The following is a 25,667-nucleotide window of genomic DNA, read 5'->3' as shown; positions in this document are numbered from 1 at the left end:
CTGTGTATGTATATGTGTCTGTGTGTGTGTATCTGTGTCTCTGTGTGTCTGTGTGTGTATCTGTGTATCTGTGTCCCTGTGTGTCTGTGCGTCTGTGTGTCTGTGTGTGAGTCTCTGTGTATGTGTATCTGTGTCTCTGTGTGTCTGTGTGTGTGCACACATGTGCTTAGCTGCTCAATCGTGCCCAGCTCTAAGCAACCCCATGTACTGCAGCCCCCCAGGCTCCTCTGCCAGGCAAGAATCCTGGAGTGGGTTGCCATTTCCTACTCCGGCAGATTCTTTACCACTGCGCCACCTGGGAAGCCCGGAAACACATACGAACGCTCTTATTTTCAGCATCCTAGAGGGTCAGGGCTAGAAAGTAACTGAGCTGTCACTGCCCCCGACCATTAGCTGTTCTGTCCTTGCCTAACACATGTCACTTTGGCAAATCACCGCAGGATGGACATTCCCCTGTTTCATTCTACATAAAGCAAATGTACTTCAAAATGGGAAAATCTGCAACAGGAAAGGAACAAGTGAAACACCTTCTGAATTAGCTACAGGGGTAGCTCTTATAGTGATTAAAGCTTCCTTTTCAGGTTTTTTAGTGAGACTGACAAACGGCAGGGGCCAGTAAGCTTGTATTCCTGTTCAAGAACAGTCCCTTCAGGAAGCTCACTATGAGACAAGGAGGTAAAATTCAAAGAACACAAGTACTATAAAAGATTTCAGCAAAAACTTCATCAGAGACTATTTACAAGATTGATTAATCCTACAACATCTGCAGAAATGTTTCATGGTAAGTATGGCCCTGTGTAGCAAGAGAAAATGCTTAATCTTCCAAGAAACATGCATTTATTGTCAGTGTATTCTACCTACTGTGGCCAAAAAGTAAACAGTTTGAGAAAATGTTCCACTGCCGGGCTTTAAACAAAAACGGTCTAGCTGCTTTGTGCTGCATTTACTGAAAAAAAAAAAAACCATGATGAGTTCTACTATATTTGACTACTCACCCCATTATCAAGATTTCTGGCTGTGCATATAGTTAACTTTTCACACAAACATAGCCCTTGTACAAGTTTTTTTTTTTTAATCATTTTGCTTGATTAAAATAGTAGCACTAACAAATCAATGAGATGAGAATACTTTCTCTCTAGCACCAAGGACAAACAGCAGCAGGAGGGGAGAGGGACCGTTTGACTCTTACCACTTGGCCAGCTGGGTCCCTCCCTTCTGCATCTCTGCAGGGCTATAGAGGATGGGCTTTCCAACTCGCCTGTGTTTTGGGAACGACAACCACAAATGTAAACATTTACCAAAAACTCATTTAATTCTTCATTCAAGCTGCTCTCAGAAGGTACATTCTGGGGCCATCACCCTTTACAATGGAACCAGAAGGGTGTGGGCATAAGCACTCTGGTGCTCTGCTCCTTGGAGGGCCTCACTGAGCATACGGCTCAGAGCAGGCTAACAAGGCTACTAGGTGGGCTCATAAAAATGAGAAAGACCCAGAAGCTTACTGCACAATCCCGTAGCAAGATCGGGCCCTCCCAAACATCTAATATGGGTTCTTTTACATGCAATCAACACAACTTATGAACTGCATATTTATGCTAGTGCTAATTTACATGTTTCTTGAAGCATGCTGGCTAAGGATTTCTCTGCCTTTTTTTGCAAGTCCCCTTTTTAAGTACCGGTAGACCATCAGCATAGCAGTGCCTGGCAGAGAACCTTCTCTTTAGACCACCCTGTAGCAAAGAAATTAAACACACCAGGCAACAGCTGATGGGGTATGTGAATAGAGCATGAAGAAAACAGTGAAGCAATGACAAAATCAAAGACAGATGAAAGAAAAATGGGGAGAGAATGGGGACGATCCAGGGGCCGGCAGGCATGAATGAGAGGACAGGGGGCACAAATGCTTTGGCTCTAACCATAATCTGCACGTTGGGACTTGAACGTCAGGTCAGATACAGTGTCTGGTCTTCATTTCCTTTTTAAAATTTTGTAACTTGAGAAAGGAAGCCCCCCAAAGCACTTCCTGTTGATCAATATTGAGAGGTGCTGTATGTAAAACAAAAGACTTTGCATTCCCAGGGTGCCAGGTGAGAGCAAATTCCTCATCAAGGTAAAGCCTGGCTTCAGCATTAGAGAAGAGAAGGCTGCTCCCCGACAGGAAAAGAGAATACAAGGCAAGCAGGAACTCCAGGAAAACCTGGAACAGTGGACGAGGAAGTGGGGGAAGGAGAGAATTCCCTCTGCCTACATCTGTCCAGACCAAGGTTTTTCCTAGGCAGATCTACCTCGAGGAATCAATCAACCAACCAAAACCCTCAGGTATACAAATGGATCATTCCGACAAACATCTGAAAAGCTTCATGGTGCCGAATGAGTATCAGTGCCCATTGTCAGGAAATGAACAACTCTGTTGTAAAGTCAGGTCAGGTTTTCAGCCCAGGACCACTGTATACTACAGAGTATCATTTTCACCAGTAAAATTTAGAGCGCAGCTGTGGACTCTTGTTAATAAGCAAATACTCTGAAGTCTCCTAACATTTATTCCAAAGCATTCCCAGAAGATTTCTTGTCCAACCTGGCTTATTTTCCCAAGTGCATAGGTATAAGATATGTATTCATTACTTTTAAACCTGTCTCTGGCTAGTTTCCTGAGGAACAGGAAATAAAAGCCAGATGTGAATCTTTGAGTATTTGAATTTGATATTGAGAGATTCTGTTGACCTATTTAAATTTCAATAAAGCACTGATGTAAGAGAAATGTGGCTGCAAACTTTAATAAGCACGTCTGTGAACATTTTTACTGAAAAAGAAGTAAAAATTCAGTACTTGGGGGTAACTAGTGTAAGGCAAATCTATTCGGGATGTTAATTACAATGTGGGTACTGTTTTTAACAAAGTTGAAATGTAAGTGAATACACTTAAGTCAAGGAGGAAAACATTTCAGTGCAAATGTCATCACTTTAAGTTCTGTTTTCTGGGTCATAAGCAGAGGTGGAACCTGACCGACATCAGTTTAAGAATATTCAGTGAGGTTTTTGGCAGAAGTCAAAGTTACATCCCTCATCTGGAGGGATCTTACAGTTACACCCAAATTCCCTCCACAGAGAACAAAGCAGAGGACACACGAAAATATCTGCAAATGTATAACCCATGTCATTTTCGAGCCAGCTTTACTTTTCTATATGTTATTATTGAGCACTGCTCTGAAAATATCTCCATGTCAGAGAACACAAATGAAGTCTGGCCTGTATAATTTGTCAAATTGCAGGCAGTGACATGCAGACAAACTCAAAACTAAGACTCTAGCCAGTGTGATTAAAATAAGCTGTAAAATACCAACAGAAGGAAGATGAAATTCTAGATCTTTGACACAGCCCTATTCATTGAGTGACTGTACTCTGACAGTTAATTATTAACTATACACCTACCCACCTTTTTAAGAAATACACATGAAAAATCACAGCTCCTTATTCTCCTGTTTCCCATAAGGGGGAGAAAAAAAGCCCACTACCCAGAAGAAGACAGTCACTCTAAATAGCCAAGCACTCAGGATTCAGCACAGTGCAAACCCCACTTACTGATTTTCTCCTCGTCTCTTGAGAAAGGGAAGCAGCAGAGTTGGCCCATGGCACTGGCGCGCTCTCCCGCCTGCCGGTCTTCTCCCCGTGCTCCCCAAGGAGCAGCTGCGGTCTATCCCAGGGTCCGCGAGCACACCCTGCCTCCTCCACCCCTCGGAGCAGCACCAGAGCAGGCGGCGGGGATGCTCTCCGACGAGCGGGCACTCGCAGCCGCCGGGAGCGGACAGGCTCCACCTCCCCGGGCCCCGGCCCCACGCAGCTGATACGCGGCTGGCTTTCGGGGAAAGACGCGGCCCTACGATCGCCTAATTCTCCGAAAACTGGGAGCTCTCGCCCTGAGATGAGTGCCACGTGCGCTGCGCGGCTCTGCAGATACGTCTCTAAGGAAGATAGTGGAGAACAAACCACAAGGAGTCCTTTCTCCTGCAGACAGAGACAGTGATTACACGGGAAATTCAAAGGGGGAGGGGGGGACCGTATATTCTGTCTGCTACTTAAAGAGGAAGAGCTTTCTTTTATCCCCAGGAAATTTTTATTTCTTTGTTTCACAAACAGGGAACCTGACTTCGCAGAACGACAGAAAACACAAGTTGGAGTACCAGGAACTTCAAGCTGCAAGAAGGGTAGAAATGGCGAAGAGGAGGAGGGGTATAAAAGAGACCATCAATTGTCATCTGCACTTTACAGTTTATCGTTTAAATATCTGCTTTTTTAAACACTGCTGTGTTTCTCTACTAAAGCAGTAAATCAATACCATGAATTTTTAAATTAGAGCACCAATGTCAGTAGCCCAGAAAATGCCCCAAATCACGGAGAAAAAGATCAGCAATAATAGCATCTTTTCTGAATAAAAACACTACGTGGTTAAGGGGGTTAAGCAAATTCAGGGATGGCAAAACAGCTGATTTCCAGACACGATATATTTTGAACTTCATGTAATCGTTCCAAATCTGTTATCGTGTATAGGGAAGAGCTTTATCTTGCAACACCATGGGAAGGAAAGACTACTCATGGTGCCAGGAATACCACCCAAATTCTTAAACTCTATTCCTCGACTTTCCAGCTAGGCACTCACACGCGGTCACCGGGCACTGGAAGAAGGCAGTGGGTGATGATGAAAATTTCCCTGGTTTTGAATGCAGTGTGTCTGTTTTCCTACTCATCTGAAGAAAAAGAGTATACAGTCTGGAAGAGGAAAAAAAAAAACCTATTTTCTAAATCCTAAGCATTACTTTGTGTGTTAAAGAAACATCCGTAGAGAACGCACTTCACTGAGGAACATGAGTAACTCCTGGCATCCCCTAATCCTGGCACGGGTGTAGGGATAGAACCTTTACACATAAAAAGCCAGAGGTCTGAATCTCAGATCCGTCCGGTATTAACAGTTCTGAAACGCTGACCTCTCTGTCTGAGTTTTGATATCTTCATCTGTAAATGTGGTAAACTCACTATAAAATTTTAATTTGTTATTGCAGAGTAGGTGGTGTTCGGGAGGAGGGAGAAAAGAGAACAGACTGAACATCTCAGTCTTTCCAGCACCAGCTACAATCTCACCTCCGCCTCTCCCAATTCTCCAGCACCAGCGAGCAATCTCACCTCCGGCTCGCCCAATTCTGGCGCCCTCTAGCTGCCAGCTTGAGTTACTGCTTACACCTGTCACGTCCAAGAAAGGAGCCCCCTCACGCCAATGCAACCTCCAGGGGATAACGTCCTGTGATGAATTCTACCAACTCGACTTTATTAATTAGTCCCTGTTGGCACTACTACTGAAAACGTACAATTAAGAATGAAACCTATAAAATGTATTGTTAGCTAAGTAATAGTGTGTATCCCAGGATGTCCTGCAATCCAAAGAGGGGGGTGGGGGAGGAAGGGATGGAGTTATAAAATGTTAGAAGCTTTTTTTCCCCATAAGTATTAAAAGTGAATTAAGCATAATAAAAGATTAGAAAACTACTGAGAAACTCAAGAAAGAAATTTTAAAACTGGCTTATAATTGTGCAAATAATTAGCACATCGTTTAACCTCAAAGAGGGGATGGAGTCTGTGCTCAAGGTCACTAAGGTTTTTCTCAGTTCTAAAAGGTTGCAATTTCACACTGTAGGTTTATGGCTACTTGTAGCTCCAATCAGTCCATCCTAAAGGAAATCAGTCCTGAATATTCATTGGAAGGACTGATGCTGAAGCTGAAACTGCAATACTTTGGCCACCTGATGTGAAGAACTGACTCCCTGGAAAAGACCCTGATGCTGGGAAAGACTGAAGGTGGAAGGAGAAGGGGACGACAGAGGATGAGATGGTTGGATGGCATCACCAAATGACTGACATGAGTTCGAGTAGGCTCCGGGAGTTGGTGATGGACAGGGAAACCTGGCGTGTTGCAGTCCTTGGGGTCTCAAGAGTCGGACATGACTGAGCGACTGAATTGACTGAGCTTGGGATTTCTAAGAATGGTTTTCACACTGCATAGTTGTGAGTTTTTTCAATAAAGATGATTCCTTCAACATAAAATTAAATGTGATTTCACTCCTATAGATTTCATAAGAGCTTTCATATACATAAATTTTTAATTCAAAATAACTAATAACTTCATGTGTCTGGATTTTTTCATTTAAGAAACAAACTATTTCATATATATATGAAGTTCTGGTCAAAAAATAGAATTTTTCCCACTGCCATTCCATGCCCCCCTCCCAAATGTGAATAAGTATCATGCAGAAGGATCTTGAAAGTAGTCATATTTTACCCAATTATTTGGGAATACAACAGTATGTAATTAAGTTGAATAGTTTAAGGTGGAAGCCCCACCTCAGTTCAGTTCACTCACTCAGTCATGTCTTTGCGACCCCATGGACTGCAGCACACCAGGCCTCCCTGTCCATCACCAACTCCTGGAGTTTTACTCAAACTCATGTCCATTGAGTCAGTGATGTCATCTAATCATCTTATCCTCTGTTGTCCCCTTCTCCTCCCGCCTTCAATCTTTCCCAGCATCAGGGTCTTTTCCAGTGAGTCAGTTCTTCCCATCAGATGGCCAAAGTATTGGAGTTTCAGCTTCAACATCAGTCCTTCCAATGAATATTCAGGACTGATTTCCTTTACGATGGACTGGATCTCCTTGCTGTCCAAGGTACTCTCAAGAGTGTTCTCTAACACCACAGTTCAAAAGCATCAATTCTTTGGCACTCAGCTTTCTTTATAGTCCAAGTCTCATATCCATACATGACTGCTGGAAAAACCATAGCTTTGACTAGATGGAACTTTGTTGGCAAAATAATGTCTCTGCTTTTTAATATGCTGTCTAGGTTGGTCATAGCTTTTCTTTCAAGGAGCAAGCTTTTAATTTCATGGCTGCAGTCACCATTTGTGGTGATTTTCGAGCCCCCAAAATAAAGTCTGACACTGTTTCCACTGTTTCCCCATCTATCTGCCATGAAGGGATGGGAGCAGATGCCATGATCTTAGTTTTCTGAATGTTGAGTTTTAAGCCAACTTTTTCACTCTCCTCTTTAACTTTCATCAAGAGGCTCTCTAGTTCTTCTTCACTTTCTGCCATACCTCACTGTTCCCTAACTCACAAAAACAGTCAAGTGGTAATTTAAAATTTAAAATAATCACTAGCAGCAAAGGAAGCTATAAACAAGATGAAAAGACAACCTTCAAAATGGGAGAAAATAATGGCAAAAAGAGCAACTGACAGAGGGTCAATCTCCAAAATATACAAGCAGCTCATGCAGCTCGATATCAGAAGAAACAAACCCAATCAAAAAATGGGCAGAAGACCTAAACAGACATTTCTCCGAAGAAGACATACAGATGGCCAACAAACACATGAAAAGATGCTCCACACTGTTTATTATTTGAGAAATGCAAATCAAAACTACATGAGGTGTCATATCTGTCAGAATGGTCATTATCAAAAAATCTACAATAAATGCTGGAGAGGATGTGAAGAAAAGGGAACCCTCTTGCATTGTTGGTGGGAATGTAAATTGATACAACCACCATGGAAAACAGTATGGAGATTCCTTTAAAAAGCTAGGAATAAAACCACCATATGACCGAGCAATCCCACTACTGGGCTTACATCCTGAGAAAACCACTAACTGAAAAAGACACGTGTATCCCAATGTTCACTGCAGCACGATTTACAACAGCCAGAACACGGAAGCAACCTAGATGTCCATGGAGAGATGAATGGATAAAGAAGCTGTGGTACATATACACAATGGAATACTGCTCAGCCATAAAAAGGAACAAATCTGAGTCAGTTCTAGTGATGTGGACAAACCTAGAGCATGTCATATAGAGTAAGTCAGAGAGAGAAAAACAAATGTGTATATTAATGCATATATAGAGAATGCAGAAAAATGGTACTGATGAGCCTATTTGCAGGACAGGAACAGAGACGCAGATGTAGAGAAGAGACTGGTGGGCATAGTGGGGAAGGAGGGGGTGAGATGACCCGAGAGAGTGGCACTGAGATGCATACATTCCTGAGTCTAAGAGAGAGAGCTGTGGGAAGCGGCCGCACGGCTCGAGGAGCTCAGCCCAGCACCCTGTGATGGACCAGAGGCTGGGACGGGGGAGTCGGGGGAGGCTCAGGAAGGAGGGGATTTATGGACTTATGGACAGAGGGGTTTGGCGAGCTACAGTCCATGGGGTTGCAAAGAGTCAGATATGACTAAGCCACTAACACATGGCTGATTTGCACTGTTGTATGGCAGAAATCAACACGACAATGTAAGGCAATTATCCTCCAATTAAAAATAAATTTGAAAAAATAAAATAAATCATCACTAACACTTCCTGGACACCTGCCAGGCACATGTTAAGTGCTTTACATTTACTCACTCACTTAATCTTCACTGCAGCTCTGAGGTAGCTACTATTAATACTAACCCCATTGCACAGGTGAAAAAACTGCAGAAAAAAGTTCAGAAAAGTAACTTGGCCAAAATCTTCCCGAGAGCATCTGACAACAATGGGATCTGGACTCAATTTGTCTGGAGGCATAAGCCCTGAGCATCTCATTGCAGAGTACCATGTTACTTAATATAATTTGTGTGTAGTATCAGGTATATATTGGGTTGGCCAGAAAGCTCATTCAGGCTTTTACATAACATCTCATGGAAAAACTTTTTGGCCAGTGCAAATACTTTATGAAACCTCTTACAAATTCAGAATAATGTTCAGAAAAATAGTTATCTAACCAAGCTCTATGGCAGTATGTTTTAAATGCCTTGGTTTCTTATGTTTTGTCACCAAATCCTTTTATTAATGGTGCAAGAGTAATATAATCCTATTTTAAAACAAAGGACCTAAAGACAGATTCCTTATTGGAGCTGGAGCCTGGCCCTGCTGCCTGCCATGCCTTCGGAAAATGACTCAATGAAGAACACAGGCACCAGAATGACCCCAGGAAGCATTCATCTTCCAGGAAAAGAGAGAAACTCAGACCATTCACAAGGGATCCCCAAAAATATTAGTGGGGTTTTATTAAAGGGTTAAACAGACTCCTTTCAATAATATATAGAGATCTACCATAACTAGATTAAAAAAAGAAGTTTAACGTCAATGATAAAAAGTATCTGCTATGATTTCATGTTCATACATTTAAAAACATAACCTTTTCAAGTTATTTTTTCTCACAGGCCTGGCTACAAACCAACCATGGTGAAGACAGTCGCCCATATCAGCTACAGCTGTTTGAATTTTTATTATAATGGTGACAATGGCAGGAATTCAACTAAAAGTATGAGGGGGTGGCAGCTGTCTCTTCTTCATGTGCTTTGAAATATCAGCTCTGATTACTGTCTCCAATGAAAAACATAATTCTTAACTATGACCAAAGACTATTCTCTGTGTCATTGTTTGGCTTTATGTTCTATCTATAACTGAAAACATGTATATGTGGATTTCTGAGCAACCTTGCTACAGAAGTCTGACTCAAGATAAAGAAAAAAACCTCACTGTAATATTTTGACTCTATAAAACTGTAGAAATGACCAATTCTTCTGAGACTCCCAGTTCATTAAGAAAGGAAATCTGAGTTTAACAACTTATAGAAACAAATGAGAAAGAAAATAAAAGGTAAATGTTCCTTTATTCAGAAGAATGGAGACAAAGAGAACATAAAATCATGAAGTGTAAACAAGGGGGGGAAATGCTTTAGCCCTCCAAATTCTGGAACCAAGCCTTAGGAGATGTGCCTTTAAGCATAGAAGACACACTTCCGGAAGACTTCCTTATAAAAGAGGTAGCACGCTTATGGAAACTGTTATGCCAAGAAATGTCACCATTTCAGTGAAAAGGTACATAAGTTCAAGAAGTGCTTGACAATTGATGGAAATACAATTCACGAAAATTGGGATGTTTTGGAATATATCACAATCTTTTATGTTGACATCAGGGTACCAAAAAAAAAACCAGCTAATCTGGGCTTGAAAAAGCTGGATGGACTTACTCAATACTGTTTTGTTTCTCTATGTTCCCGTAAAACCCAAGTTCAGTTTTCAATAATCAATCCACAGTAAGCATATATCTATCACACAGATGTGCTTCCATTTTTCAATCATGCTGCATCTGTGTCGTCATTCTGTACCCAAAGGGCAAGATTCCAAAACTACATTATATATCGATGTTTGAAACCTGTTCTCATGAGTATCTGTCTGCAAGGGAAAAAGACTGAAAAATTATAACTGAAAAGCCTTACGGATGATCTGTAAACCTCACTGGTGAAGTCCTTTTAAATTACCTTTAAATTAGGTCAAGGTAAAAAGAACCTTAACCTAACTGAAACTTGGGAGCCAAGGATTCTTTTTCACCATTATTCCTGCTTAGTCATATTTTCAACAAAGACCTTTTAACTTCTCTCTACAGCACTTTAGCTGTTTTTCTAAAAAACTGCAAGTTATAGGTATTTCAAACTGCCACAGGCTCTACAATTTCAGTATGTAATTGGAAAGAGAAAGTGTTTTTTCATATGTGTGGAAAACATACCATATGCAGCATATGTGCATTTGGGAAAGGAGAGGAAACAATCGGCGCTGCACAAAAGCCCTTCCTTGTCAATCCCAGTGTCCTTCCCCACCTCTGTGGACGCATGCCTGCCAAGCGCCAACTTTCAAATGCCTCCTCCATGCTTATCATCCAGTCAGTTCTTCTCTACGTATGTGGCCCAACCTTAAACAGTGGATGTAGCTGAAGCCTTTTCCTTAGTAGTGAGAATAAATGAGGACGGATGATCTATTTCCCTGCTCAGAGAACAGACAGCAGCAGGGCTGGGAGAAGGCTGAGAAGTTAGCATGTATTTATACACAGACATCTTGAATTTATATGACACCGTTTTATCAAATCTACCTGATTCCAGGCACTATTCATGAAGCACTGAGCATGTGCCGACATGGTAATCACATCAGCTCTTGGGGTGAGGGTCACTCTTGAGTCGAGGGGAGCAGCCAGAGTAGGTGAGAGAGAAAGCCTGGATCAGAGGAGGGCAGGAGGCCCACATCTGTAAGCACAATGAAGGGAGCAGGAGAAAGCCCCGAATTCACATTGTGGTAAATCCTACTCGGCAGTTTTCTGAAGGCAAAGCAGCATCACGGGGACAGAGGCCTGTAACAGTCATCTACTCTAGACAGATACTCTTCAGGCCTACGTTTTACAGTCTGTCCTTCTTTGCAGGCATTAACAATGAATTCACAAAAGCTGACATGAGTTACTTACTCACAGGCAAGTTCAATGTTTGCATGTTAAAACCTATTTTAAAAAAAGAAAGAAGAGCAGAGAATACACTTAATCTGCTGGCCAGTATTTGTATTATCCGACATGGCCACTTTCTCATTCAAGTGCCTTTAATCCTCTAATGCCATGCACCTTTCAGAGAGAAAGAAACATCCTTCATGGGAAGAAAAAAAAATTTCAAAAAGCTAACCAATAAGTAATGAGTTTATTTGTAGTTTAATAGTGTAAACAACACAAAATTTGGTTTTATAGTTCTCAACTTACTGGGGTTTTTTCCCACAGGTCCTAATTCTTTACGTAGAATATCCTCAAATCTATATTTAGTTCTGAAAGTGGTTCACTGTTTGTCTTGATTCACTGATAGCACAACAGTCAGTCACATTTCCTGTGATGTAAAGCATCTGAAGCCTTCAAATAAAGAGTGCTTGAATGACTCAGGATATAATTATTCATTCTTTTTTCCTCTAATAACACAAAGTAATACAGAAGAATGAAAGGGAATCCCCAAGATAATGAAAAGAAAATTTTCTTATACCTGATGAAATGCAGTTAAATCAAGATTGGTTTTGGCAGGTCTCAGGACCTGTCATGATCCACCAGGGCCTAGGCTGACATTCATCTGCTACACTATGTCAATATTCTATCTGTTTATAGATTCAACCATAAAGTTTTAGTAGCTATCAGAACTGTGTTTAAATATACATAAAACACCCAGTCTTTTCTGCTAATACATTCTGTAATTCACATCCAAAATGTGTTATATCTGATAGGATGCATTCAGCTGCAAGTAACAAGAAACTCTTGATTCAGATGGTTAAGAATTTTTTTAAATGTCACTATCCCCTATAATCTAAGGTAGATTAGATTGCTCTAGGTTGGTTAATTTTGTGGCTTAAGAAGATCCTCAAGGGAGATTGGGAAGCAGGTTCAAGAGGGAGGAGATATATGTATACTTATGGCTGACTCACGCTGTTATATGGCGGAAACCAAACAACATTGTGAAGCAATTATCCTCAAATTAAAAATAAATTAAAAAAAGAAGATCAAGAGTCATGTTCTAGTCTCCCATACTCAGCACATCAGGCTTGAAGTCCCCTACTTGTCCCTGTGGTTAAGATGCTAAGTCTGGGGTCATATGCATATTCAACAAATTCCAGCTAAAAATAATGATGTCCTCTTCCCAACAAATTATGCATCATCAAAAAACACTTTCCTCTGGGATCCCAAGCAGACTTGCTCTCACTATCAGAACTGGGTCACATGCCACTTCTTAAACTAAGCACTGGCGAGAAGAATGGGACCAATCACCTGAAGGGCTAACGTGGAGCCCACGAGCTCTGAAGTTCACTGTCTCACAGGGAATGAAAGGCTCTGCCAACCAGGGATCAGGGTGGGAGGAAAATGGACTCGGAAGAGGCAAGCCCCTGTGGCCTCTAGAGCTTTACATTTAACTTTCAATAGAAATGTGGCGTCTACTGTTTGGTCTGTTTAAAATTAGAAAAGTGGGACTTCCCTGGTGGTCCAGTGGCTAAGAATCCACCTGCCAATACAGGGGACATGGGTTCGATCCCTGGTCCAGGAAGGTTTCCCGTGCTGCGGGGCAACTAGGCCCATGCACCACAACGGAGCTCCTGCACCCTGGAGCTCAGGGTCTGCAACAGGAGAAGCTGCCACGACAAGAAGCCCTCGCACAGCCCTGGACAGTAGCCCTGGCTTACCGCAACTAGAGAAAGCCCGCTCACAGCAATGAAGACCCGGTGCAGCCAAAAATAAAACAATAAAAAAATGTTTTTAATTAGAAAAATGACTGAAAAGGTCTAAATAATTCTGAGCAAAGAAAAAGTCCTGAAAAGTAAATCATTGATAAAGGGTGGCATGCTCATTTTTTTAAACAACCATCCTATATAGATAAATGTATGCCATACTTAGGGCTTCCCTGGTGGCTCAAAGAATATGCCTGCAATGTGGGAGACCTGGGTTCGATTCCTGGGGTGGGAAGATCCCCTGGAGAAGGGAACAGTGATCCACTCCAGTATTCTGGCCTAGAGAATTCCATGGACTGTACAGTGGACATGACTGAGTGACTTTCACTCACTCATGCCATACTTATAAACTAAACTGTTGCTAAAAATGCATAGTTGGAGCACAACTGTGAACTCTCTTCCTCTAAAGTGTATTAAGTTAAGACTGACTTAAGTAAAAGCATTGGCTTTTATGGGAGCTGTTAGCAATGAAAATATATTTGGCAGCTATGGTTCCCTGGTATGAACCATGTGATAAATAAATGTAGTTTCCTTTACTCATAGCCAGAACCAAAACAAAATATTTCCCTGAATACCTTAGTCAATATAAGATCAAATAGAGCCACAGTTGATGAACTGACAAAATGCTGTTCTTTCTGTTAGCAACAGTTATTGCTTTAGGTATTTTATACAAAACATAAATAACACTATTCTGTGTTTTTCCCATAGCCCCCAAAATAATAAAGCCCATTTTCTATCTTTACCATCGTATTTATATACATAAATTTCACATAAATATGTATATGCGATATAAAATATTGCAGCTCAGTGGTAAAGAATCTGCCTACCAATGAGGGAGACACAGGAGATGCAGGTTCGATTCCTGGGTCAGGAAGATCCCCTAGAGTAGGAAATGGCAACCCACTCCAGTATTCTCGCCTGGGAAATTCCATGGACAGAGGAGCCTGGCAGGCTGCAGTCCCTGGGGTCGCAAAGAGCTGGACATGACAGAGTGACTGAGCAGGCACACAAAGGTATCTGATGGATAAACACACGTTATGTGTGTGCATGTGTGTATATATATGCATTTTATTTATATATAGTATTTTTATTTTTGAAATATATCAGTGTTAATACCATGCCAATTTAAGGAAAGCATTAGGAATAAAGCAAATTTATAATAATCTGAGTGGGCGTGCTGATGTCAAGAATAAGTACGGTTACCATAAGTATTCTAATATAACTATTACTGATGTTAATCTTAATAACTAACATTTTTATAACTTTATGTCAGGCACTGTGCTAAGTACTTTTAAAAACACTAATATACTAGCTTAGTAAAAAAAAAAAAAATGTGTTCAGAGGCAATTAGGTGATGTGATGGGCCAGTTACCCATAATGTTTGGCAATCAGAAGGCTTTCCTAACATTAATTTCCTATACCTTAAAGGTTCCCTTTGACTGCAGACTCTGCCCTCTAATCATTTCATTCATTTATTTTTCTTTTTATTTGGAACTCAATATTTACTTTCATGTTTCCTAAAATACACTTAAAATCAAAGGCTGTACACATATATCATAAAATATCATAAATTATCACTATATCATTCAAGCAGTGGTGTTTAACTTGTCAGTTAAATCTACCACATAGCACGGCCCCTTTCATATGTAAGATTCCCAGCGCGTCTAATATAAGTCATAAGGTCTGAAACCAGGCCAACAGATGGATTTTCAAAACACCCTGAGCCATAGCTGCCAGTTTGTGTTAGCATCAGATTAATAACTGATACCCCGTTAATACAGTGAGCCATCACTAAGGTTCATTTGCTCAATTACTTATCTTGCAACATCCCCTAATTCAAGCAGATGTAAAAAAATAAGCTGGAAGTTCCAACTATTAGTTCTCTTTCATTTTTATTTGGGCATAACAATGAAATTTCAAATACTTTCTTTTTAGTAGACAGGTTTCATCAGGGAAACTTTCTTACAGGTTTCATCAAGAAAACCTGTAAGAAGAGAACTATTAGATCACAAAAAGGAACAAGACTGGCAGTTGAAATACAATATTCTACCATGTCAAAGGTTCTGCTTTTCAAGAACATTATGATTTCTAGGTAGGATGACGTAAGTCTCAGTTAAACCAGGATACTCTTGCTTTTCTTCTAACTCAGCAAAGTACACTTCCAAGGGTACCATTTGGATGACAAATTACATTGTCACACAATTTATATGCCATAGAGTAAATAATTAAATATCTTGCACTCAGCTCTTCTTAAATTACATGATAATTTTGAACAGGGAAAATTTCTAGCCGCTAAAGTTTTCAAGTGAAAAAACAATGTACAGTTCCCCTAGGTGATAAACTTTTTACTTTTTCTTCTTATAACATGCTTGAAACAGATTCACCTTAACCAATCTAAGTAGAGATGAAATTTTCTTAATCATTTCCCTGTCAGCCTGTGCAAAAGAATACAAGACAAAAATTTTTGGCCCTGCCCACCACAAAAGAGGCATTCCTATATTCCTATAGAATATAAATTTCACATAATATGATTTTAACATATCATTTCACATAGATATGCTATTGTCAGTCTTGGGTATTTTTCTACTTGTCACATTTTTAACCACAGGATGCTAAAATGGAAATTTAAAAGGGATGAACAAAAAAATTAAGGAGAGAGGAATCAAACAGGTTTATATTTTATAGAGAGGTAACTGAGTAGACATCAAAATTAAATCTGTTCAAAGAAATGGTTGGAAATATTGATCAAAATTAAGCTTGGAGAGTTGTCTGAGGAATAAGTGTTTTCATAGTTTTCTTGGATACATGAACTGAAGCAGAAGATCCTAAATGTTTTGGCCTCAAGACTCTGTTACACTGTTAATGCTTATCTATAGTCTCTCTCTACCAAGAGCTTTTGTTTATTTGGTATATTTACTACATTAGAAATTAAAAGATTTTTAAGTGTATTTCATTCTTTTCAAAATAGCAATGATAGGGGGAGGAGCCAAGATGGCGGAGGAATAGGCCTGGGAGACCACTTTCTTCCCCACAAATTCATCGAAAGAACAATTGAATGCAGAGCAAACTTCACAAAACAACTTCTGATCGCTAGCTGAGGACATGAGGCGCCCAGAAAAGCAGCCCACTGTCTTCGAAAGGAGGAAAAAAATTTTTTTCTTTTCTTTTTTCTTGTTTTTTTTTTTTATTTTTCTCTTATTTTCTTTTAAATTCCTCTATTACTCCTCTACTACTCCTTAATTTTCATTTTCATTTCACTATAACCTTGCAAAAAAAAAAAAAGAGAAGCCCTATTTTTAAACCAAACTTCATATATATTCCTAAAATTTTTTGTGTTTTTGTTTTTGTTTTTAATATTGTATTTTTAAGAGTCTAACCTCTACTCTAGACTTTTAATCTTTGTTTTTCAGTATGTGATATAAACTTTGGACATTTAAGAATCCAATATTCAGTTCCCATTTTTATTCAGGAGTGTGTTGATTACTCTCTCCCACTTTGACTCTCCGTTTTCTCCCCCAGATCACCTCTATTTCCTCCCTTCCCCTACTCTTCCCAATCCAATTCTATAAATCTCTGTGGGTGTCTGGGCTACGGAGACCACTTTGGGAACAGACAACTGCATAGATCTGTCTCTCTCCTCTTGAGTCCCCCTTTTTCTCCTCCTGTTCATCTCTATCTCCCTCCTCCCTCTCCCCTTCTTCATGTAACTCTGTGAACCTCTCCGGGTGTCCCTCACGGCGGACAATCTTTTCACCATTAACCTACAAGTTTTATTATCAGTGCTGTATAGTTGGAGAAGTCCTGAGACTACTGGAAGAATAAAACTGAAATCCAGAGGCAGGAGACTTAAACTCAAAACCTGAGAACACCAGAAAACTCCTGACTACAAGGAACATTAAGTAATAGGAGACCATTCAAAAGCCTCCATACCTACACTGAAACCAACCACCACCCAAGAGCCAGTAAGTTTCAGAGTAAGATATACCACACAAATTCTCCAGCAACGCAGGAATATAGCCCTGAGCGTCAACTTACAGGCTGCCCAAAGTCACACCTGACACATAGACCCATCTCAAAACTCATTACTGGGCAATCCATTGCACTCCAGAGAGAAGAAATTCAGTTCCACGCACCAGAACACCGGCGCAAGCTTCCCTAACCAGGAAACCTTGACAAGCCAATCGTCCAACCCCACCCACTGCGTGAAACCTCCACAATAAAAAGGAACCACAGGCCTCCAGAATACAGAAAGCCCACTCCAGATACACCAATCTAAACAAGATGAAAAGGCAGAGAAATACCCAACAGGTAAAGGAACATGAAAAATGCCCACCAAGTCAAACAAAAGAAGAGGAGATAGGGAATCTACCTGAAAAAGAATTTAGAATAATGATAATAAAAATGATCCAAAATCTTGAAAACAAAATGGAGTTACAGATAAACAGCCTGGAGACAAAGATTGAGCAGATGCAAGAAATGTTTAATAAAGACCTAGAAGAAATAAAAAAGAGTCAATTAAAAATGAATAATGCAATAAATGAGATCAAAAACACTCTGGAGGGAACCAAGAGTAGAATAACAGAGACAGAAGATAAGATAAGTGAGGGAGAAGATAAAATGGTGGAAATAAATGAAGCAGAGAAGAAAAAAGAAAAAAAGAATCAAAAGAAATGAGGACAACCTCAGGGATCTCTGGGACAATGTGAAACGCCCCAACATTCGAATCATAGGAGTCCCAGAAGAAGAAGACAAAAAGAAAGGCCATGAGAAAATACTCGAGGAGATAATAGCTGAAAACTTCCCTAAAATGGGGAAGGAAATAGCCACCCAAGTCCAAGAAACCCAGAGAGTCCCAAACAGGATAAACCCAAGGCAAAACACCCCAAGACACATATTAATCAAATTAACAAAGATCAAACACAAAGAACAAATATTCAAAGCAGCAAGGGAGAAACAACAAATAACACACAAAGGGATTCCCATAAGGATAACAGCTGATCTATCAATAGAAACCCTCCAGGCCAGAAGGGAATGGCAGGACATACTGAAAGTAATGAAAGAGAATAACCTACAACTTAGATTACTGTGCCCAGCAAGGATCGCATTCAGATATGAAGGAGAATTCAAAAGCTTTACAGATAAGCAAAAGCTGAGAGAATTCAGCACCACCAAACCAGCTCTTCAACAAATGCTAAAGGATCTTCTCTAGACAGGAAACACAGAAACGTTGTATAAACATGAACCCAAAACAACAAAGTAAATGGCAACGGGACCATACCTATCAATAATTACCTTAAATGTAAATGGGTTGAATGCCCCAACCAAAAGACAAAGACTGGCTGAATGGATGCAAAAACGAGACCCCTATATATGTTGTCTACAAGAGACCCACCTCAAAACAAGAGACACATACAGACTAAAAGTGAAGGGCTGGAAAAAATATTTCATGCAAATGGAGAACAAAAGTAAGCAGGAGTCGCAATACTCATATCAGATGAAATAGACTTTCAAATAAAGGATGTGAAAAGAGACAAAGAAGGACACTACATAATGATCAAAGGATCAATCCAAGAAGAAGATATAACAATTATAAATATATATGCACCTAACATAGGAGCACCGCAATATGTAAGGCAAACGCTAACAAGTATGAAAGAGGAAATTAATAGTAACACAATAATAGTGGGAGACTTTAATACCCCACTCACAACTATGGATAGATCAACTAAACAGAAAATCAACAAGGAAACACAAACTTTAAATGACACAATGGACCAGCTAGACCTAATTGATATCTATAGGACATTTCACCCCAAAACAATCAACTTCACCTTTTTCTCAAGTGCACACGGAACCTTCTCCAGAATAGATCACATCCTGGGCCATAAATCTAGTCTTGGTAAATCAAAAAAACTGAAATCATTCCAGTCATCTTTTCTGACCACAATGCAATAAGATTAGATCTCAATTACAGGGAAAAAATTGTTAAAAATTCAAACATACGGAGGCTGAATAACACGCTTCTGAACAACCAACAAATCATAGAAGAAATCAAAAAAGAAATCAAAATATGCATAGAAATGAATGAAAATGAAAACACAACAACCCAAAACCTATGGGACACTGTAAAAGCAGTGCTAAGGGGAAGGTTCATAGCATTACAGGCTTACCTCAAGAAACAAGAAAAAAGTCAAATAAATAACCTAACTCTACACCTAAAGCAACTAGAGAAGGAAGAAATGAAGAACCCCAGGGTTAGTAGAAGGAAAGAAATCTTAAAAATTAGGGCAGAAATAAATGCAAAAGAAACTAAAGAGACCACAGCAAAAATCAACAAAGCTAAAGGCTGGTTTTTTGAAAAAATAAACAAAATTGACAGACCATTAGCAAGACTCATTAAGAAACAAAGAGAGGAGAACCAAATTAACAAAATTAGAAATGAAAATGGAGAGATCACAACAGACAACACTGAAATACAAAGGATCATAAGAGACTACTACCAGCAGCTCTATGCCAATAAAATGGACAACTTGGAAGAAATGGACATATTCTTAGAAAAGTATAACTTTCCAAAACTGAACCAGGAAGAAATAGAAGATCTTAACAGACCCACCACAAGCAAGGAAATCGAAACTGTAATCAGAAATCTTCCAGCAAACAAAAGCCCAGGACCAGATGGCTTCACAGCTGAATTCTACCAAAAATTTAGAGAAGAGCTAACACCTATCTTACTCAAACTCCTCTGGAAAATTGCAGAAGAAGGTAAACTCATTCTATGAGGCCACCATCACCCTAATTCCAAAATCAGACAAAGATGCCACAAGAAAAGAAAACTACAGGCCAATATCACTGATGAACATAGATGCAAAAATCCTTAACAAAATTCTAGCAAACAGAATCCAACAACATATTAAAAAAATCATACACCATGACCAAGTGGGCTTTATCCCAGGAATGCAAGGATTCTTTAATATCTGCAAGTCAATCAATGTAATACACCACATTAACAAATTGAAAGATAAAAACCATATGATTATCTCAATAGATGCAGAGAAAGCCTTTGACAAAATCAACACCCATTTATGATTAAAACTCTCCAAAAAGCAGGAATAGAAGAAACATACCTCAACATAATAAAATCTATATATGACAAACCCACAGCAAGCATTATCCTCAATGGTGAAAAATTGAAAGCATTTCCCCTGAAATCAGGAACAAGACAAGGGTGCCCATTCTCACCACTACTATTCAACATAGTTTTGGAAGTTTTGGCTACAGCAATCAGAGCAGAAAAAGAAGTAAAAGGAATCCAGATACGAAAAGAAGAAGTGAAACTCTTGCTGTTTGCAGATGACATGATCCTCTACATAGAAAACCCTAAAGACTCTACCAGAAAATTACTAGAGCTAATCAACGAATATAGTAAAGTTGCAGGATATAAAATTAACACACAGAAATCCCTTGCATTCCTATATACTAACAATGAGAAAACAGAAAGAGAAATTAAGGAAACAATACCATTCACCATTGCAACAAAAAGAATAAATACTTAGGAGTATATCTACCTAAAGAAACAAAAGACCTATACATAGAAAACTATAAAACACTGATGAAAGAAATCAAAGAGGACACCAACAGATGGAAAAACACCATGTTCATGGATTGGAAGAATCAATATTGTCAAAATGGCTATACTACCCAAAGCAATCTATATTCAATGCAATCCCTATTAAGTTACCAACGGTATTTTTCACAGAACTAGAACAAATAATTTCACAATTTGTATGGAAATACAAAAAAGCTCGAATAGCCAAAGTAATCTTAAGAAAGAAGAATGGAACTGGAGGAATCAATCTGCCTGACTTCAGACTCTACTACAAAGCCACAGTCATCAAGACAGTATGGTACTGGCACAGACAGAAATACAGACCAATGGAACAAAATAGAAAGCCCAGAGATAAATCCACGAACCTATGGACACCTTATCTTCGACAAAGTAGGCAAGGATATACAATGGAAAAAAGACAATCTCTTTAACAAGTGGTGCTGGGAAAACTGGTCAACCACTTGTAAAAGAATGAAACTAGAACACTTTCTGACACCATACACAAAAATAAACTCAAAGTGGATTAAAGATCTAAATGTAAGACCAGAAACTATAAAACTCCTAGAGGAGAACATAGGCAAAACACTCTCCGACATAAATCACAGCAGGATCCTCTATGACCCACCTCCCAGAATATTGGAAATAAAAGCAAAAATAAACAAATGGGACCTAATTAAACTTAAAAGTTTTTGCACAACAAAGAAAACTATAAGGAAGGTGAAAAGACAGCCCTCAGATTGGGAGAAAATAATAGCAAATGAAGCAACTGACAAAGGATTGATCTCAAAAATATACATGCAACTCCTGCAGCTCAATTCCAGAAAAATAAATGACCCAATCAAAAAGTGGGCCAAAGAACTAAACAGACATTTTTCCAAAGAAGACATACAGATGGCTAACAAACACATGAAAAGATGCTCAACATCACTCATTATCAGAGAAATGCAAATCAAAACCACAGTGAGGTACCATTACACGCCAGTCAGGATGGCTGCTATCCAAAAGTCTACAAGCAACAAATGCTGGAGAGGGTGTGGAGAAAAGGGAACTCTCTTACACTGTTGGTGGGAATGCAAACTAGTACAGCCACTATGGAAAACAGTGTAGAGATTCCTTAAAAAACTGGAAATAGAACTGCCATATGACCCAGCAATCCCACTTCTGGGCATACACAGAGGAAACCAGATCTGAAAGAGACACGTGCACCCCAATGTTCATCGCAGCACTGTTTATAATAGCCAGGACATGGAAGCAACCTAGATGCCCATCAGCAGATGAATGGATAAGGAAGCTGTGGTACATATACACCATGGAATATTACTCAGCCGTTAAAAAGAATTCATTTGAATCAGTTCTAATGAGATGGATGAAACTGGAGCCCATTATACAGAGTGAAGTAAGCCAGAAAGATAAAGAACATTACAGCATACTAACACATATATATGGAATTTAGAAAGATGGTAACGATAACCCTATATGCAAAACAGAAAAAGAGACACAGATGTACAGAACAGACTCTTGGACTCTGTGGGAGAAGGCGAGGGTGGGATGTTTCAAGAGAACAGCATCGAAACATGTATATTATCTAGGGTGAAACAGATCACCAGCCCAGGTTGGATGCATGAGACAAGTGCTCGGGCCTGGTGCACTGGGAAGACCCAGAGAGATCGGGTAGAGAAGGAGGTGGGGGGGGGGGGGGTGGTTGGGATGGGGAACACATGTAAATCCATGGCTGATTCATTTCAATGTATGACAAAACCCACTATAATACTGTAAAGTAATTAGCCTCCAACTAATAAAAATAAATGAAAAAAAATATATATATATCAATGATAAATTCACTATATATATATAATATCATCACAAATGTTTTGTGAAAATAACTATATTTTTAATTAAAAATTTTATAGTGAGATGAATGGCATTATTTTACATTCTTGTGACTTTCTTTAATGTGTGGCTTAATCAAAGACAGATTTATCCTCATATCTGTTTCTGCATTCAGTCTGTTGCAATATGTTGTTTCATTTGAAGTATAAGAAAAATCCAACCTCACAGAGAAGTATATTTGGAAAAGGGAGGAGAGAGCCTTTTCAGATAACTGTGAACATTCTTCTTTGATATTACACTGCAACTCGACAAGTTGCAACATTGACTCTTAAAAGGGATCAATAAATTTATATATATTCTTTACAGTCAAATCTTTTGGTCTATCTTGAATATTAATGGGTCTTTTATCCACACAAGTCTTTGTAACAACACGCATCAGTCATTTTAAAAATACAAATTCACTGAGTTACAAAGATTCTCCATATTTTGACATATTTCATCATATACCATCAAAAAATTCATTAATATCACATCTTCTTACTAGGAAAGTCTTCATGGGTTACAAAGAGGAGTAAGTAAACATCTGAGGGAAAGGAAATTTTCAGTATCTTGATGATGATAATGGTTTTACAGGTGCATACATATGTTAAAAACTGATCAACTTATACACCTTCAGTTCAGTTCAGTTCAGTCGCTCAGTCGTGTCCACTCTTTGCAACCCCATGAATCACAGCACACCAGGCCTCCCTGTCCATCACCAACTCCCGGAGTTTACTCAAACTCATGCCCATCTAATCAGGTACAAATTTTGAGTGTAAGTTATACCTCAAATCTGCCTGCAGTGCAGGAGACCTGGGTTCAATCCCTGGGTTGGGAAGATCCCCTGGAGAAGGAAAAGGCAACCCACTCCAGTATCCTTGCCTGGAAAATTTCATGGACAGAGGAGCCTGGTGGGCTGCAGTCCATGGGGTCACAAAGAGTCGGGCATGGCTGAGTGACTAACACTTAACACTGACACTTATACCTCAAAAGAGTAAAAACAAAGTTTGATAGATAAAAACAACCTGGAAAATCAAGTTCCTTACTCTACTCTGTCCTTTACTCTTCCATAGAAAATTTTCCATTAAAAACAGTGGGGAAGTCTTTAAGTTTAGGAATCTGTCTACTCACAGTAATAGATTAGTTTTCTTAAATTCTTATTATTGTCTGAAAGCTTGAATTTTATTTATTAGCAGTAAACCATGCCAGTTTTCCTTGATGTGACAGGTTTATTTCTTTTCAAGACAATGTCTGCCAAATACCCAAATGTGAAAACAAAAAATGTGTAAGGGTCCTTTTTCAAGAAAAAATGGTGTTCCATGAAGGGAAGTGGCTACTTTAGCTCAACACTTAAACAACCAAACTGTGCTTTTCCTTGAGTCAACCTCCCACTTCAATATACGGAGGTGCTTTATGAGCGCCTCTCATTTTTGTTACATAAATATTAAAGAGATACATTCTCAAAGGTTGAGATTAAATACAATTAATAATTATTACTACTCAGCAAGAACATTCTTAGGTTAAATTGGCTTTTTTTTTTTTTTTGCAACTGCTTTGATTCACACTGGTCACCCACAGTTTTACCCACCAATGCTATTGCATCATCAGTGTAAATCTTAATCCCAAAAGAAAAGGCAAATAATATCTTAGTATTATTATAAAAATAGTTTTGGCCTCACACAGACTCTAAAAGTATCTCAGGGTCTGCCAGGGATCCATGGATCAATCTTTGAGAACTAGGGGACTAAAGTCATTTTAAGGAAGCTGTGGTACATATACACCATGGAATATTACTCAGCCATTAAAAAGGATTCATTTGAATCAGTTCTAATGAGAGGGATGAAACTGGAGCCCATTATACAGAGTGAAGTAAGCCAGAAAGATAAAGAACATTACAGTATACTAACACATAGATATGGAATTTAGAAAGATGGTAATGATAACCCTATATGCAAAACAGAAAAGAGACACACATGTACAGAACAGACTTTTGAACTCTGTGGGAGAAGGCGAGGGTGGGATGTTTCGAGAGAACAGCATCAAAACATGTATATTATCTAGGGTGAAACAGATCACCAGCCCAGGTTGGATGCATGAGACAAGTGCTTGGGCCTGGTGCACTGGGAATACCCAGAGGGAGCGGGTAGAGAGGGAGGTGGGAGCGGGGATTGGGATGGGGAATACATGTAAATCCATGGCTGATTCATGTCAATGTATGACAAAAACCACTACAATATTGTAAAGTAATTAGCCTCCAACTAATAAAAATAAATGGAAAAAAAAAGGCATTTTAAAAGAGTTTAAAGCTCAACAAAAGTATAACCTTACAAATTATTAGACTATTAAATCACTCAGAAGATAAGCACAATGAAACACATTTTTACTAATAAAAATAAATGATTTGATGAGAAAAAAGCAGATATTTACACAAATATATTTTGCCAATACTCCTACCTACTAAGTAGACCTTTAAGTGGGTGTATGACATTTTAGCAATATAAACACTTTCAAATTAAACATTTTAGAAATTTATTACTTATCATTTAAATGACAAAGGCTCAGATTTAAGGATTCTAGAAAGCTCAAAGACTGGTGTCCTAGCTATGCTTCTCACCCAAGGAAGAAAAACTGCTGACTTCCCTTTCCCTCCCACTCCTGACTCATCAATCAATGGGTCAATCACAGTGACAACATTACCTTCCATAGAGAAGATCCCCATGCTTCCATACCAAACTGGGCAAGATCCAGAGCTTTTGGAGCTCTGCCTTGGCTGCAAATGGTAAACGAGCACTTAAGATTAGGACACCAAAGTCAAATCTGAGGGTCTCCTTGGACATAACCCCCAAAAGTCCTTTTCTTTTGGCTGAACCACCACCTACATAGGACCAATGGGAATCACTGGACGGACCATGACAAGCCTTTTAAGACTGACAAGACTGGCCTGAGCTGTCTAGGTCTTTTAACAGTGATTCTCAAAAAGCAGGGACATCTGGATAGAATAAATTCATTGACTCAACTCACCCAGAATTCTCCCTAGTGTTTCAGCCCATAAAATCTGAGTCTGGGGTCTTGTTAGTCTGACCGGTTTGATAATGGATACATACT

General features: G+C 39.3%; 1 protein-coding gene across 8 annotated transcripts in view; it reads right to left on the bottom strand.

The window, feature by feature from the left end:
• AKAP7 (A-kinase anchoring protein 7) overlaps positions 1-25,667 on the bottom strand; it is a 130,949-nt gene that overhangs the window by 32,183 nt on the left and 73,099 nt on the right. Inside the window, exon 1 of one of the 8 annotated variants that reach the window (XM_061130614.1) lies at positions 3,579-3,961. The exons of the other annotated variants lie outside the window; for them this stretch is intronic. Within the exon in view, the coding sequence (XP_060986597.1) occupies positions 3,579-3,627 (49 nt within the window). The 5' untranslated portion in view covers positions 3,628-3,961. Of the gene's footprint in view, positions 1-3,578; positions 3,962-25,667 lie in introns of those variants that run through there. 8 annotated transcript variants of the gene reach the window in all.

The sequence above is a fragment of the Dama dama genome, chromosome 26, assembly GCF_033118175.1.
Source record: "Dama dama isolate Ldn47 chromosome 26, ASM3311817v1, whole genome shotgun sequence".
Classification (NCBI taxonomy): domain Eukaryota; kingdom Metazoa; phylum Chordata; class Mammalia; order Artiodactyla; family Cervidae; genus Dama; species Dama dama.
The sequence above is the reverse complement of the archived record's forward strand: the minus strand, read 5'-3'. Positions and strand labels throughout refer to the sequence as shown.